This window comes from Lathyrus oleraceus, chromosome 6 (genome assembly GCF_024323335.1).
Source record: "Lathyrus oleraceus cultivar Zhongwan6 chromosome 6, CAAS_Psat_ZW6_1.0, whole genome shotgun sequence".
In the NCBI taxonomy this organism is placed as follows: domain Eukaryota; kingdom Viridiplantae; phylum Streptophyta; class Magnoliopsida; order Fabales; family Fabaceae; genus Lathyrus; species Lathyrus oleraceus.
This window is the reverse complement of record NC_066584.1, coordinates 506,141,126-506,156,952: the sequence shown is the minus strand read 5'-3', so window position 1 is coordinate 506,156,952 and position 15,827 is coordinate 506,141,126. Positions and strand designations below refer to the sequence as shown.

At 36.9% G+C, this 15,827-nt stretch overlaps 2 protein-coding genes across 2 annotated transcripts; one reads left to right on the top strand and one right to left on the bottom strand.

Moving 5' to 3' along the window:
- Positions 1 to 1,237: 1,237 nt before the first annotated feature.
- On the top strand, positions 1,238 to 1,958 carry LOC127096460 (uncharacterized). The gene is made up of 3 exons (XM_051035025.1): positions 1,238 to 1,268; positions 1,360 to 1,425; positions 1,516 to 1,958. The coding sequence occupies exons 1-3, from the start codon at positions 1,238 to 1,240 to the stop codon at positions 1,956 to 1,958; spliced, it is 540 nt and encodes a 179-aa protein (XP_050890982.1).
- A 10,129-nt stretch (positions 1,959 to 12,087) lies between these two features.
- On the bottom strand, positions 12,088 to 15,510 carry LOC127096459 (uncharacterized). The gene is made up of 4 exons (XM_051035024.1): positions 14,980 to 15,510; positions 13,170 to 14,574; positions 12,873 to 13,055; positions 12,088 to 12,659 (listed from the first exon to the last, which is right to left on the bottom strand). The coding sequence occupies exons 1-4, from the start codon at positions 15,508 to 15,510 to the stop codon at positions 12,088 to 12,090; spliced, it is 2,691 nt and encodes an 896-aa protein (XP_050890981.1).
- Between the last annotated feature and the right edge of the window lie 317 nt (positions 15,511 to 15,827).

Genomic DNA, 15,827 nt, shown 5'->3' with positions numbered 1-15,827 from the left:
TTATGCACTTCCTCTAAAATTTGCCATGGATGGTGATAGACAACTACTTTTATAAACATCAAACCTTAGAGGTAATTATGCACTTCCTCTAAAAGTTGCTTAAATTGTTTCGAAGTTGGATTTACTTTGTTGACAATGCAACAATCAGCCTCTCATAGATATTTTGTGGAATATTAAGCAACAAACGGTTGAAGGCATGAAGCTTGTGGACGTAAATAAAATCTTTGATTAATTGTTTTAATTGGAAGCTCTTATTATCAAGTTTAATTGAGAGTGGATGTGTAAAGGTGGAAAAAAACACTATAAAGATTTGCGCAATGATTTTTAATGAATTGTTTTTGTAAAATTGATTTTGACTAAAAATGAATTGAAAGTAAAGTGATTTGTGTTTGGATAAATTCTTGTTAAAGTAAATTGAACATTAAATTTCGATGTAAAAATGATGTTTAGACTCAAAGACTAAGAAAAGAAAATTATATTTGAATGTGGGATTGTTAAAATTGGCTATAGGTAATGTCTGAAAACTTTTCATACGAACCATACAAAATCGTTAATTTTATATTCAATTGGAATCAATGATATAACATAGAAGTTTTAAAAACAATGAAGTGAATAACTACTTAAACTTGTAGACGGGTAAACTTAATAAAAAAATAATTGTTTGACATAAACTTTAACATCAACCGCGTATCAAAAAATATAGATTGAGTACAATTTAAATTTTTTAATACTTTTTCTTTCTTTAATGTATGTACGTAACTATTTTTCTTTGTATTTTTTATAATTTCAAAATATAATATTTGAAACTTGTAAAAAAAGTTGTAATCATATATCAAAGACACATGAATAATAATAATAAAATGCAATCTTTTATGTCACTCTACTATCGATTAGACCATCTAATCCTAACCATGTTTATTATTAGAAAATTTTATCTCATACTCATACATTTTGTTTAAAATATCAATTTTATCCTTATTTGTTTTTAATCAATTTTTTATTTTATTTTTTATTATTCATTTGAGACTTCCGAAAATTGCACTCCTTCAGACTCGCACCGGAACATTTTAAAAAAAACTTCTGATATGTTTATTTTCTTTACCGGAATACTTTGTTAAAGACATCTGATTTATTATAAAACGTGTTTCAGAACATCGTCTATAAGAAGAGTTTTATTTTGTGTAAAAAATATATCGTACCGGAACACTGAATAAATATATTCCGGTTAACACACTATATGTACCGGAACTCTTTCATAAAGAATTTTGGTTTGTTAACTTTGTGTATCGAAACTCTTTTATGAAGACTTTCGGTATGTGTTGTTAATTTTTTTTTTTGATAATTTTTTTATTGATGTAGGTATGAAAATTCTTTCTCAAATATGTGTAGATACTTCTGATGTTTTTTCAACTACTCAAATATTTGGTACACGAGAGGAGATGATAAGGTGGATTAAAGAGGTTAGAATCTGAAATAAAGTAATTGATATTATCACTCGTTCAAATACTGAAACAGGCAAGAGAGAAAGAAGTAACAAACTAATATTTAGTTGTGATAAAGATGAGAAATACAAGGATACTGATAGTGGAATCCAAAGTGCGGCCAAAAAATGTGGATGTCCATTTAAAATCAGGTCGACACCGGCGAAAGATGGGTCTGGTTGGAAGGTTGATGTAAAATGTGGAGTTCATAACCATGATTTACCTGATAGATTAGAAGGTCATTCTTTTGTTGGTAGGTTGACCAGAGATGAGAAACATCATGTTGTTGATTTGATAAAAAGACATGTTCAACCTAGACACAAATTGTTTTCCTTGCAAGACCGAGATCTAGAGAATGTCACTTGGATCACGCAAATATACAAGCATAAAGGTATGATAGAAAACGAGATAAGAGGTCTTAGAAGCGATATACAACATTTGTTTAAGCATATTGATGACGCAGACTATGTTTATTGAAGTAGAAAAATAGATGACACGGAAGTTGCGAGAGAGAAATTTTGGACTCATCCAGATTCAGTTAAATTGATGAATATTTTTCCTATTGTGTTAGTTATGGAAAGCACCTACAAGACAAACAAATATAGACAACCTCTTGTCGCGGCGCGAAAAATACCCGAGCGTAAGGAACCCTCGAAATATAAACAAAACAGAGTCGCCACCGAACTTTATTTATTTCCAAAGAGGGAAAGGGGAAATATCGATAAAACCCACAAAAATAAAAAAAGAAATGGTCATCACAACCAAATCGGGTTCGGGAGTCGGTTATGCAAGGGGAAGGTATTAGCACCCCTCACATCCATCGTACTCGATGGGACCCATTTAGTTAGTTTCGTGTTGGAGTGTTAGCGTGATATCGTTTGTGATCTTCTACTTATCGGGTGAGGAAATAGAAATAACGAAAGGAAAGACTTAGGGGTGTTTTAATATTTATGTGCCTGACAAGATTTCGCAATCCTGCTCCTACGTATCTCCAGGTGCTATGAAGAACTCAAGGCATACGTAGTTCTACCCAAAGAGAACTACTCGGATGGATTGCTTTTAAAGAGAGTGATGCTTGGATCACATTTGAGTGATTAAACCTTTACTTGCTGCTCACTCTTGGAGGCTGAAGTCTTTGTTTGTTTCGCATCAAAATGGATATTGCATACTCTTTTCTGAAAACATTTTTGGAGTCGCACAAGGGCGGAAGACAAGTTTGATAAGTTTGAGTTGATTTTAAGCGGAGACAAGCATCCAAGCAGAGAGCTCTACTGCAGTACTCAGATGCTCGAAAAGGAAGAGGCCTAAGCCCAATCACTCTCTTTTCATCCAAAAGTTTATTATAAAAATGTGTGGCAAATTAGGTCAAAGTTCATTAACGGAAGACGGTTAGTCAGACAGGGAGCTCTACAGCAGTGTCCAAATAATCGGGAAAGAGAAGGTCGATACCCAATCAATCTTTTTCTTCTATAAGAGAAATGACTTAATTTTGGTAATTACTGTATGTTAATATGGAAGACGAATGTTTGGACATTGAGCTCTACAGCAGTATCCTCACATCCGAAACAGAGAAAGTCTAAACTAAATCAGTTTCTTCCATTTTTATTGTGAAAAGCTTTTGAAAATAAGGGGACGACCTGACAGTGGATCAAGCGTCTGAAGTTGACTTATGAAAAATAATTTGAATGTGGCGGGGGTGCGCTCGACTTTACAATCAATTTGGATTTTTGATTTGGAAAAAAAAGACTCGACGTTGGATCGAGTGTTTGCTTTTGTTCTTTTCTAAAAGGGTTGATTTTAATCTTCTGTTAACAATCACATAGTACAGTAAAGTAAATGAAAACGGTAAATTTATTACACATGTTTAGGAATGGGGGTACAGTTTGTCGAATGGGGATACAATATAATAATTAAATGATATAAGTTTTAAAAGACAGTTAAAAAAAAAATAAAAAAAATAAATAAAAGAATCTCGTTGTAAGAAGGCCCAAGAGAAAGCCAAGGGACTCGAAGTAAAATTGGAAGTCAAACTAAAAAAAATAATTTAGCGTTGTGTTAAGAAACTATAAGGCGATTTATATAGGAATCACCCTTTCTGAAGTTGGTCAATAAACTCTATGCGTCCAAGCAATTTTCAGAAGCTAAATTGGATTTAAGTTCCAAAATCATTACGCAATAATAAACCAAACAACAAACTAGCATATTGTTATTATTATAGCAACATTGCAAAAAAAAAATTTACATCAACTCAAAGTAATAGGAAAACAAGAAAGCTAACACAAAACACACATATGTTATCCACAGTGAATTTGCATTGCTACATAATCGAAATAGAACTAAAAATAAATTTTTATTTTAAAAACGTATTAAGACACCGTATATATATATATATATATATATATATATATATATATATATATATATATGTATGCATAAAACTCAATATAAACCCACAAATATATATTAATATAAAATTTAATAAACAAAAAGATATATGCATATAAAACTTTAAACAGAAGATAATATATATAATTTAAAAATTTAAAAGATATATATTTTTATAAAAAAAACTTAAACCACTATATTATATACGTATATCCCAAAATGAAAGTGTACTGGTATCACTAAAACAGAAATCATATATTATAAAACTAAAGTATATATTATATATGATATATATTATATAGTATATGAAACTAACAGAACACAGAAGTATATATATAACTGAAAATAAATAAAGTGTATATATCAAAAGAAAAAAAAAAATATATATATATATATATATATATATATATATATATATATATATATATATATATATATATATATATATATATATATATATATATATATATATATATAATTTAAACGGTAGATGAAGAGGAACAATGTTTATGCTACTCCTTTTTTATTTTCTCTTTTTTTTTCTATTGTTTTCTTTTATTTTTGAATCTAAGGAATTTATGTGAGGTTGAGGTTTTATGATACAATAAAAGAGTGGATCTTATGATACAGTAAGAGAGTGAATAAATTTAGAAAGAAAACTCACCGAAAGAAGAGAGTAACGATCTTCTTTTTCTATTTGAAGCAAAACAACTCTTTGTCTCTTTGTTATATGTTCACGGATTCAATTCGAAAATGGAAAGCGAGGTCCTCTGAGCAGCCACCGTTGTTTTTTATATTTCATTCATAAGTTAACATATATATACTGTGTTTTAGGGTTAACAATTTATTTAAAACCCAAAATACCCTTGGATATTTTAAAAGACCAAAATGAATTAAACAAATTACAGTAAATAATATTTAAATATTTTAAGATAAAATAAAAGAAAATAAAAGTAAAATGAAAATATAACTAATTCTAAGTATCTTTTCTAAACATTTTAATGATAAAAAAACAATAATAAAAAATTTAAAATAAAATAAAATAAATCGGGTGTAAAAATGTCTGAAAAGTTAAACTGAATGTACCAAAATGATCAGCGTGAAATAAACTTCTCGGAAACATACAATTTTTGATCAAATTTTAAAATAAAAATCGACCGGTTAAAAGGCTCAGGCGGATAAAAATGTGAATGAAAAAGTAGTCGAAAAAAATAAAATGAGCACACCGGATTAAGCTACCCGAACCATAGATTAAGATAACTGGCGTCTACAAGCTTAATTTTGAAAATTTTCGCCCGCTAATCCGACAAACAGTTGAGAAATGGTTCGACTGGTCTGCCTGTAGATCCGAAAAAATTATTTCGAGCAATATTTTAAGTGTTATGTGAAACAAAATGCATGTTGTGACGAGTAACAAATGCAAACATCTTGTAAATTAACTTAATTGCTGACTAAGTAACCGTGAACAGACAATCAGATGCAAATGAGTCGCTCTTGGACCATTTACTATTGATTCTCAAACACAATTAAAACCCTACAAGGATTCAGCTGACGCCAATACTCTTGACTGCCACCCTCCGGCCCTCTAAAACAAAATGCAACTGAGCGAATGACACACTGAGATTCAAGAAATCAAATCTTTCAACTTATTAATCAACAGATGGCTGCATGGATGTTATCAAGATCAAATAAAATGCCATAACTCCTGGCTTTTTATCTAAACCCTGATAAATGTTTTTAACTGATGAAATGCACGACAAAATGGATTGATTACGCTATACCGATGCAAGCAAAAACTCAAGGTAAAATTTAGGGTATGACAGCTGCCCCTATTTAAACTTCTTTAACTTGAGGATATGAAGAACTCTTGTCTTCAAATTGTCATGGTGAAAGATAGTTTAAATACCAAATAGACCCAAATTTTGCCATTCTATGCAGAAGAATGATATGTTGTAATTACGAATGAATGCACACAGGTTAAGAAATAATCTCATTTTCTTAATCAACAGATGATAATACAAATGAATGTAACGATATTTAGGAAATACTCTTGACTTCCTAATCGTCGACCGAGAGGGATGCAAAAGGTTAAAAAGTACTCTTGACTCCTTAAAAAAATGAATGCAAATGAATTAAGAAATACTCTTTATTTCTCAATTATATGAATGAAAAATGATATGGATGTTAAGAAGTACTCTTGACTCCTTACAGATGAATGAATTAAGAAATACTCTTGATCTCTTAATCATATGGCTGAATAAAAATGCAGATGAATTGAGAAATACTATTGATTTCTTAATCATTAGATGATAAATGATATGAGAAATGCTCTTGATTTCTCAGATGCCATACAGGTTAAGAAGTACTCTTGACTTCTTAAATATGAAATGGTATGAGTTAAGAAATACTCTTGATTTCTTAATCATGAATGTAAATGAATTGAGAAATGTCCTTGATTTCTCAGAAGATATGCAAGTAAATTAAGAAATACTCTTGATTCCTTAATCATGAATGTAAATGAATTGAGAAATGCTCTTGATTTCTCAGATGACATGCAGATAAGTTAAGAAATACTCTTGATTTCTTAATCATGAATGTAAATGAAATATGTATGACTTAAGAAATACCCTTGATTTCTTAATCATGAGAATGCAGATGAATTAAGAAATACTCTTGATTCCTTAATCATGAATGTAAATGAGAAATGCTCTTGATTTCTTAGATGACATGCAAATGACCGGGGATGAGAGAATCATGTTCAGTTGCTCTTGACTGACATTAGGTCTCTGGGATGGATCTGTTATAAGGTAACATGCTCGACTGGTCTTCAGACGTTCTTCGTTGAAGGCAGACACTCCTGGGGGAATAAATGATCATATTCAGCTGCTTTTGGCTAAAGATGTCATATTCAACAACTCTTGGCTGAAACTAATGCATTCAACGACTCTTGGTTGAAGGAAAAACTGTAAAATAAAATAGTGTTCAGCTGCTCTTGGCGGAAACTACTGCATAAAATAAAATGGTGTCCAACTGCTCTTGGCTGAAACTAATGCATTTAACTGCCCTTGGTTGAAGTAAACTGCTGGAAAATAAAATAGTATTCAGCTGCTCTTGGCTGAAACTAATGCATTCAACTGCTCTTGATTGATGCAAATTGCTGGGAAATAAACAAAATGCTTCCTTTGGGGAATAACCGCATGTTCAGCTGCTCTTGGCTGACAGAAGACTCTTTTGGGGAATGAGAAGATCCCAGAGACTTGCTGGGGAGTTCATGAAATTTTGCTGGAGAAAATACAATGTTGGAGAAACTCTGTGTGGAGTTATCTACTGGGGAAACCAAGCAGAAATTTCGTTGACACCAGAGTTCCAATGGGAGAACATCAATCGCCTTGCTGGGGAAGAAAATTGCATTGAGAATCAACACTAACAATGATCAAATTCTGAAAGTACTTACTGAAGAAAATGAATGTTCTACTCTTGAGAACACCCCTTGAATCTTCATTCTTCTGAGGATTACACTGAACTTTCTTGAGAGGTTGCTGAACTCGGCTGAGGTTTATGCATGATCTGTTTTTGTACATGATATGCAAAATGAATGTGAATGCATGAATATATTAGTTTATGCATTTTGTGGGTATCAAGCTCGGATTCCCCAACGCCTTGTCTTGGATAGTTTTGTCACCATGAAGATGATTTTTTTGTTGCAAAAAAAAATTCTGATTTCTGCTTTTCCGCCAAGCGGCTTCAATGAGGACTTCTTGCTTCCGGAAGAAAATCCACTTCAAACTTGCTTTAGATTACAATGATCTAGGAAATGTCCCACGTCTTGTGAACCAGATGCATTGTTGTAAACCAACAAACGTTCCTTTTATACTTTCAAAATCAAAACAAATTAAAGTTTTCAAAAGCTTTGTCGTTTCCACTATTTTAATGTTTTTATCTTATCAAAAATAAAAAGCGACATTAAGCAGAAAAATAGAAATAATTGGTAAAGCAATGTTCAACTGAACAATTTTATTTGATGAGAAGAATAACTCATACATGGTATTCATGAAGATGTAAACCCCTCTAAGAGGAGATTACAGAGAAAGAAAGCAATTAAATGGCAACAAAAGTTTAACTGATTTTCCAACGAAATACAACTTTACTACTTTCCCCTATGTCCTCTAGTCTTCATTACTTTGCTTCTGGAGATGGTAATTGGGTTGTTTTCTTCCATCTGAGCTTTGTTGCAGTGTTGACTTGTGCTGTTGCAGTATTATGCTTTTGGATATTCCCTAACTTTTGCGTGAACTGCTCCTTAAGAGTTTCAGTTCACCGGGAGATTTTACCCTTTTTTGCTTAAGCCGCCCTTTCGGGTTTTCGACTTACCGGGCTTAATTTTTTGTTTATCCCTAATTTTTGCCTGAGCCGCCCTTTCGGGTTTTCAACTCACCGGGATGCTCATTTTTTTGCCTAAGTCGCCCTTTCGGGTTTTCAACTTAGCGAGCTTTTGTTATCCATATCTTTTTCTTAGGCATAATACTTTCTGACTGCATCAGAATTGACGGGGTGTGTCAACTCTTCTCCGTCCATGTTCGTGAGAACTAAAGCTCCACCAGAGAAAGCTTTCTTCACCACAAATGGCCCTTCATAGTTTGGAATCCACTTGCCACGTGAATCCTTCTGGAGGGAGATTATCTTTTTCAAAACTAGTTCACCTACATTAAACTCTCGAGGTCGGGCCTTCTTGTCAAACGCCCGCTTGAGTCTCCTCTGATATAACTGACCATGACACAACGCTGTCATCCTCTTTTCTTCGATTAGATTGAGCTGGTCAAATCTGGTTTGAATCCATTCTGCTTCTTCTAATTCTGTCTCCATCAAGACTCTCAATGAGGGGATCTCAACTTCTATCGGTAGCACAGCCTCCATGCCATAGACTAGTGAGAAAGGGGTTGCCCCTGTTGAAGTGCGAACAGTTGTTCGATATCCGTGCAAAGCAAAGGGTAGCATCTCGTGCCAATCTTTATAAGTTTTCACCATCTTCTGAATGATCTTCTTGATATTCTTGTTAGCTGCCTCTACAGCTCCGTTCATCTTTGGCCTATAAGGTGATGAGTTATGATGTTCAATCTTGAAATTCTCGCACAACTCCTTCATCATCTTATTATTCAGATTTGATCCATTATCAGTGATAATCTTGCTAGGAGTTCCGTAGCAACAAATTATCTCTTTCTTGATAAACCGAGTGACGACTTGCTTTGTCACATTGGCATAAGAAGCTGCTTCTACCCACTTAGTGAAGTAGTCAATGGCAACCAGAATGAACCGATGTCCATTTGCAGCTTTAGGCTCAATCATACCAATCATGTTTATGCCCCACATTGAGAATGGCCATGGAGCTGATAAAACATTCAGAGGAGTAGGTGGCACGTGCACCTTGTCAGCGTAAATTTGGCACTTGTGGCATTTCCTGGCATAGTGGTAACAATTTGTTTCCATTGTCAACCAATAGTAACCAGCTCTAAGGATTTTCTTCGCCATTGCATGTCCGTTTGCATGAATGCCAAAAGAACCTTCGTGTATTTCTTTGATGAGTAGGTCGGCTTCGTGTCTATCCACGCATCTGAGCAGAACTAAATCAAAGTTTCTTTTGTATAGAACACCACCACTTAGGAAGAAATTGGATGATAACTTTCTTAAGGTCTTTTTGTCTGTGATGGATACATCATTTGGATACTCATGCTTCTCAAGATATCGCTTGATGTCATAAAACTAAGGCTTTCCATCTATTTCTGCTTCGACTGCTAAGCAATGTGCTGGCTCATCTAGACGTTGAATTGTAATAGCAGGTGATTCGTTAGCCCACTTGACCTTGAACATAGATGACAGAGTAGCCAAGGCATCGGCTAGCTGATTCTCCTCCCTAGGAATATGATGGAAATTAATCTCATCAAAGTAGGGGATTAGCTTCATGACATGCTCCCGGTATGGGATCAAATTGGGATGGCGGGTCTCCCAATCTCCTTTTATTTGATAGATGACAAGTGCTGAGTCTCCATACACCTCAAGAATCTTGACTCTTAGGTCAATAGCTGCTTCGATTCCCAAGATACATGCTTCATACTCCGCCATGTTATTGGTGCATTTGAAACATAACCTTGCTGTGAAGGGAAGATGAAAGTCCGTTGGAGAAGTTATAACAACCCCAATTCCGTTACCCAATGCATTTGAGGCACCATCGAACACGAGCGTCCACCGCGATCCTGGTTCGGGTCCTTCTTCCGGGCTTGGAATCTCATAGTCTCTTATGTACATGACATCTTCATCTGGGAAGTCGAGTCTCATCGATTGATAGTCCTCCACTGGCTGGTGCGCAAGGTACTCTGATAATACACTACCCTTAATGGCCTTCTGAGTTACATACTGAATGTCATATTCTGATAACAACATTTGCCAGCGAGCGATTCTGCCAGTTAATCCAGGTTTCTCGAATATGTACTTGATGGGATCCATCTTGGATATTAACATTGTTGTATGGCAGATCATGTACTGTCTTAGGCGTCGAGCAGCCCATGCTAATGCACAACAAGTCTTTTCTAGCATGGAGTACCTGATTTCACATTCTGTAAACTTCTTGCTCAGGTAGTAGATAGCATGCTCTTTTCTACCCGTCTCATCATGTTGCCCTAGTACACATCCCATGGATTCATCGAGTACTGTTAAATACATAATGAGAGGCCTTCCTGGAACTGGTGGCACTAAGATTGGCGGTTCTTGCAGATACTGTTCGATTTTATCAAATGCACTCTGGCAATCATCGTTCCACCTAACGACTTGATCTTTTCTTAACAACTTGAATATTGGCTCGCAAGTGGCTGTCAAATGCGAGATGAATCTGGAAATATAGTTCAATCTGCCCAAGAAACCACGGACTTGCTTCTCTGTCCGAGGTGCTGGCATCTCTTGAATAGCTTCGACTTTGTCAGGATCAACTTCTATGCCTTTCTGGCTCACAATGAATCCTAGAAGCTTTCCAGATCTAACTCCAAAAGTGTATTTAGCTGGGTTTAAGCGCAGTCTGTATTTCCTCAATCTTACAAACAACTTCTTCAGATGAATAACATGCTCCTCTTTTGTCTGAGACTTGGCAATCATGTCATCCACATAGACTTCAATCTCCTTATGTATCATATCATGGAAAAGAGTCACCATGGCCCTTTGATAGGTTGCCCCAGCATTTTTCAGGCCAAAAGGCATTACCTTATAACAGAAAGTGCCCCATGGTGTAATGAAAGTTGTTTTCTCCATATCTTCGGGAGACATTTTAATCTGATTATATCCTGAGAATCCGTCCATGAAGGAGAATACAGAGAACTGAGTTGTGTTGTCTACCAATACATCAATGTGAGGTAAAGGAAAATCATCTTTGGGACTAGCTCTATTGAGGTCTCTGTAGTCTACACACATTCGAACTTTCCCATCTTTCTTCGGAACTGGCACAATATTAGCAATCCACTGTGGGTAAGTTGCAACAGCTAGAAAACCTGCATCAAACTGCTTCTTCACCTCTTCTCTGATCTTGACAGCCATGTCTGGTCGAGTTCTTCTCAACTTCTGCTTGATGGGCGGGCATTCCGGCTTCAACGGCAGCTTGTGCACAACTATGTCGGTGTCGAGTCCTGGCATATCCTGATATGACCAAGCAAACACATCCACATACTCATGTAGTAGCTTGACTAGTTCCTCCTTCATATTTTTTTTCAAAGCAGTTCCGACCTTGACTTCCTTTCTATCCTCCTCAGTCCCCAGATTGATCACATCCACTGGTTCCTGATGAGGCTGAATCATCTTTTCCTCTTGTTTCAAAAGTCTAGTGAACTCTTCTGGGAGTTCGTAGTTACCATCCTCTTCAGCTTGGTTAATCGGGAGGTCGAAGTCATAGGGAATTATAGCATTGTCGTGTTCAATGGATCCAGTTATTAATGATCTGCATGGAAATGATTTTTCTTTTTAGAGGAAGATTTTGAAAAATGAAAGTGATGTGAAATAAAAATTGCCATTTTTTAATTTTGTTTTTTATTTGTAAAAAAATAAATAAATTAAAAAGATGAAAGACAGGGATCTCAAAAAATGTGCTTTGCATTGATGATAAGGCTTAAATATTAACACAAAATGGGCCCTACAAAGCTATCCATATGCCTTGGGCATGACATTGGATGTTTTAGAAAATAGTAAATTACTTTGAACAAGAAACTATATCCGGAACATCTGTTGCCTTCCAGTTAGTGAGAGCAGCATCCGAAGGTCCACGAAACACCATCTTGGACAAATCTGGATCTTCATCTTCAAGAGCATTCACTTGATCATCACTTCGGAAACCAGCTTTGAAGAATATTTCCTGGATGCTAGGAACCTTCCCCTGATGTATCTTCTGATCTTTGAAAAGTTCAATAGACGGCTGATATCCTAATCCACACTTGTCTTTCTTCTCTGGTAATTCAATCAATGTGCCCCAACTTCCAGGGCAACCAGCTTCAATTGCAGATTTCACACTCTTCCACGAGGACATGACCCTCTTGGGTGCTTCAACCAGTTTCGGCTTAGTCTGGACCACATTGACCACTTCAAGGGCTTGGAGAGGAGTTTCAACAATGTCTTCACCTACTTCAATGTATCTGAAAGAAGTCAAATGGCTGACGAAAATATCTTCCTCTCCAGATACTGATACCAGCTTACCAGAAGTAACAAACTTCAGCTTCTGGTGAAGTGTCGAGGTGACAGCTCCAGCAGCACTGATCCAAGGTCTACCTAACAGACAGCTATAGGCAGGCCTAATATCCATTACCTGAAAGGTAATACGGAAAGTTTGAGGGCCAATCAGGATTGGGAGGTCAATCTCCCCAATAACTGTTCGCTTAGACCCATCAAAAGCTTTCACTATCAAAGCACTGGGTCTCATCTGCACCCCCTCAATATTCAATTATGCCAGGGTAGTCTTAGGTAACACGTTCAAGGATGAACCTGTATCTACCAGTACTCGAGCCAAAGTGACATCTGTACACTGAATGGAGATATGAAGCGCCATATTATGTTCTCGCCCATTAGGGGGTAAATCATCATCAGTGAACATCAAACAACTACTAGCATTGAGATTAGCAACCATATTATCAAACTGAATAACACTGATATCTTCTGCCACATAAGCTTCATTCAAGAACGTCAATAGAGCAGTCCTATGAGCCTCAGAACTCATAAGTAATGAAAGAATGGATATTTTTGAAGGAGTTTGGTTGAGCTGATCAACGACCTTGTAATCACTCTTCTTGATGATCTTTAAGAATTCTCTATCCTCTTCAACAGTCACTGCTTTCTTAGATGAGCCTTCTCCTGCTTCTGGAGGATTCACCTCTTTCCCCTTCGTTGGTTCAACTGTTGGTGCACTTTCTTTGTTTGGGATTACTTCAGGAGCGAAAACCCTTCCACTTCGAGTCACACCACTAGCTCCAGCGATGTTAGTCACATCTGGCTCTTTCAAGATTACTGGTTTGTTACCCACATAAACTACAGGCTCATAGTTCCAAGGCACGGCTTTGGTACTATCAAATGAGAATGGAGCGGGAACATGGATAACCATGGGCTCAATCTTCTTCACTGGCTCTAGGTCAACATTTCTCTGATAAGGGACCACAAAAGGCTTGGGAAGCCTCTCTTGATCAAACACAGGCACAACCACAGCAACATCTTCATCAATCTTTTCTCTAGTGAACTGAATAACCCGTTGATCCATCAAACGTTGAAGATAACTTTTGAATTCACCACATTGATCAGGGTTGGACGAACATACCACACAACTATCATGTACTCCATTCATCAATTCTGCTTCCATCAATCTAGCATGGACCACTGTTAAAAGAGTCTTCAACTTGAACACATCCTTTATCAATCCATCATCAGTTGAACTTTCTATAGCATTGACACTTGAACTATCATGTTTAGGCAAAGGATTGTTCCCCACATTTGGAACATCAGCAAAAGACAAAATTTTCTGATCTATCAACTCTTGGACCTGAAGCTTGAACACCTTGCAATTCTCTGTTGTATGACCCTCTGAATTAGCATGAAAGGCACATCTAGCATTCTCATCATACCAAGGCTTATGCGGCTTTGGCATTGGAGGTAATTCCCTTGGCACGACAGTCCCATTCTGAATCAGATACGGTAGCAATTGAGTGTAACTCATTGGGATAGGAGTGGTATTAACATTATTGTACTGTTGATATGGCCTCTGTTGATTTGGTCGTTGTTGCTGAACTGGACGTGGTTGATTTCTCTGTTGATGTTGAGGTGGAGGAGCCTGGAATTGAGGTTGTGGAGCTTGATATTGAGGAACTGGAACTTGATAGTGAGGTATCGGAGCTGGAATAGGAACATGAGCAATTGGACGATAAGGCATGGTTGGATATTGAGCAGCTGCTACGTAAGGGTACTGATAATAAGGCAGAGGAGCAGGAGCCCTGGGTGGTACCCTCCTCTGAGAAGAAATGGCACTAGTCTCACCCTCCTTCCTCTTGAATCCGTTGAAAGGCTTCTTCAAGATTGGTTGACTGCTGGAACCTCCCTGGATTTTACCACTTTTCAGTCCTTCTTCTACTCTTTCTCCCACGATCACCATGTCAGAAAATCCTGTGGACACACTACTGATCAATCTTTCGTAATATTGGCCCTGCAAGGTTCCCATGAAAATGTCAAGCAATTCACGATCAACCAATGGAGGGTGCACCCTTGCAGCCAATTCTCTCCAGCGTTGTGCGTATTCTTTAAAAGATTCATTGTCTTTCTGGGCCATACTCTGAAGCTGAGTACGATTTGGTGCCATGTCAGTATTATATTTGTATTGCTTTGCGAATGCTTCAGCCAACTCATCCCAAGTGTGGATGTTGCTACATTCCAACTGCATGTACCAGTCCAAAGATGCCCCAGTTAGACTGTCCTGAAAGCAATGGATCATGAGCTTATCATCTCTGGCATAGGCAGCCATTTTTCTGCAATACATTTTCAAATGTATGTTAGGACAAGTGAGGCCTTTGTATTTTTCAAATTCCGGCGCTTTGAATTTTGGAGGAATCACCACGTCTGGGACCAGACACATCTCTAAGGCACTCAATCGGGTTGAGTTATGTCCTTCCAAGATTCTTAGCTTTTTGGCCAGAGCACGGCACATCAAGATAGCCTCGGAATCTTGGGCAGCAGTAGGGATGACCACTGGAGTAGCTCCATTGTAATTCTGCATTTCAAACTCGTCTTGGAGCTCCTCATCAGTACGGGGAATGACCACTTGATTGACTACCAGTGGTCCTTGCGCAGCGACTCCATCAACTACTCCAGAAGTATGCGCAGGTGGAGGCACATGAGTTCTTTCAAGCGGTGGAACAAAGCCTGGAGGAAGACCGTAGATAACGGGATTTGGAATAGGAACTGAAGGTCCTGACTGAAGAGCAACCCCTTGAACTAGAGCATCGTTCCTTGCAGCAGCAGCAACACGAGCCTCTTCTTCCCTTCTAGCCAGAGCTTGTATAGCCTCAAAGATCTGCTCGATCTTGCTTTTGACAGAGTCCATCTCCTCTCTGAATGCAGCTTGTTCTTCTGTAACTACATCCATGATTCTTCTTGTGTTGGAGCGAGTAGCGTATGCACGTTGAGGAATCAGCTTGAACTACTGGACACGAGGAAAAATGGAATGAGTTTTTGTTTTGAGAAATGAAATGCATGATGCATATGTTAATGCACGTGGATTTAAAAATGTCTTTTATGCTTATGTTCAATTTTATTTTCAGGGAACCGTGTTAGATTCCTTGTAACTTAGCAAGCATTCAAAGAGATCACGGGGAATAAAACAAGAATGGAACCAAACTTTTTTGTACAAAAGAAACTCAAAATCCTTCATTCAATTCAAATAGAGTACAAGGATTGAGTACA

Bases quoted from the DNA above. Each gene is read 5' to 3' on its own strand.
- LOC127096460 (XM_051035025.1), top strand. From the start codon at position 1,238: ATGTACCGGAACTCTTTCATAAAGAATTTTG. The intron at 1,269-1,359 runs GTTTGTTAACTT...TTATTGATGTAG, and splicing joins CTCTTTCATAAAGAATTTTG to GTATGAAAATTCTTTCTCAA. The intron at 1,426-1,515 runs GTACACGAGAGG...ATACTGAAACAG, and splicing joins TTCAACTACTCAAATATTTG to GCAAGAGAGAAAGAAGTAAC.
- LOC127096459 (XM_051035024.1), bottom strand. From the start codon at position 15,510: ATGGATGTAGTTACAGAAGAACAAGCTGCATTCAGAGAGGAGATGGAC. The intron at 14,575-14,979 runs GTGATTCCTCCA...GGAACCTTGCAG, and splicing joins TGTGTCTGGTCCCAGACGTG to GGCCAATATTACGAAAGATT. The intron at 13,056-13,169 runs GTGATTACAAGG...TCTTGAATGAAG, and splicing joins CTTAAAGATCATCAAGAAGA to CTTATGTGGCAGAAGATATC.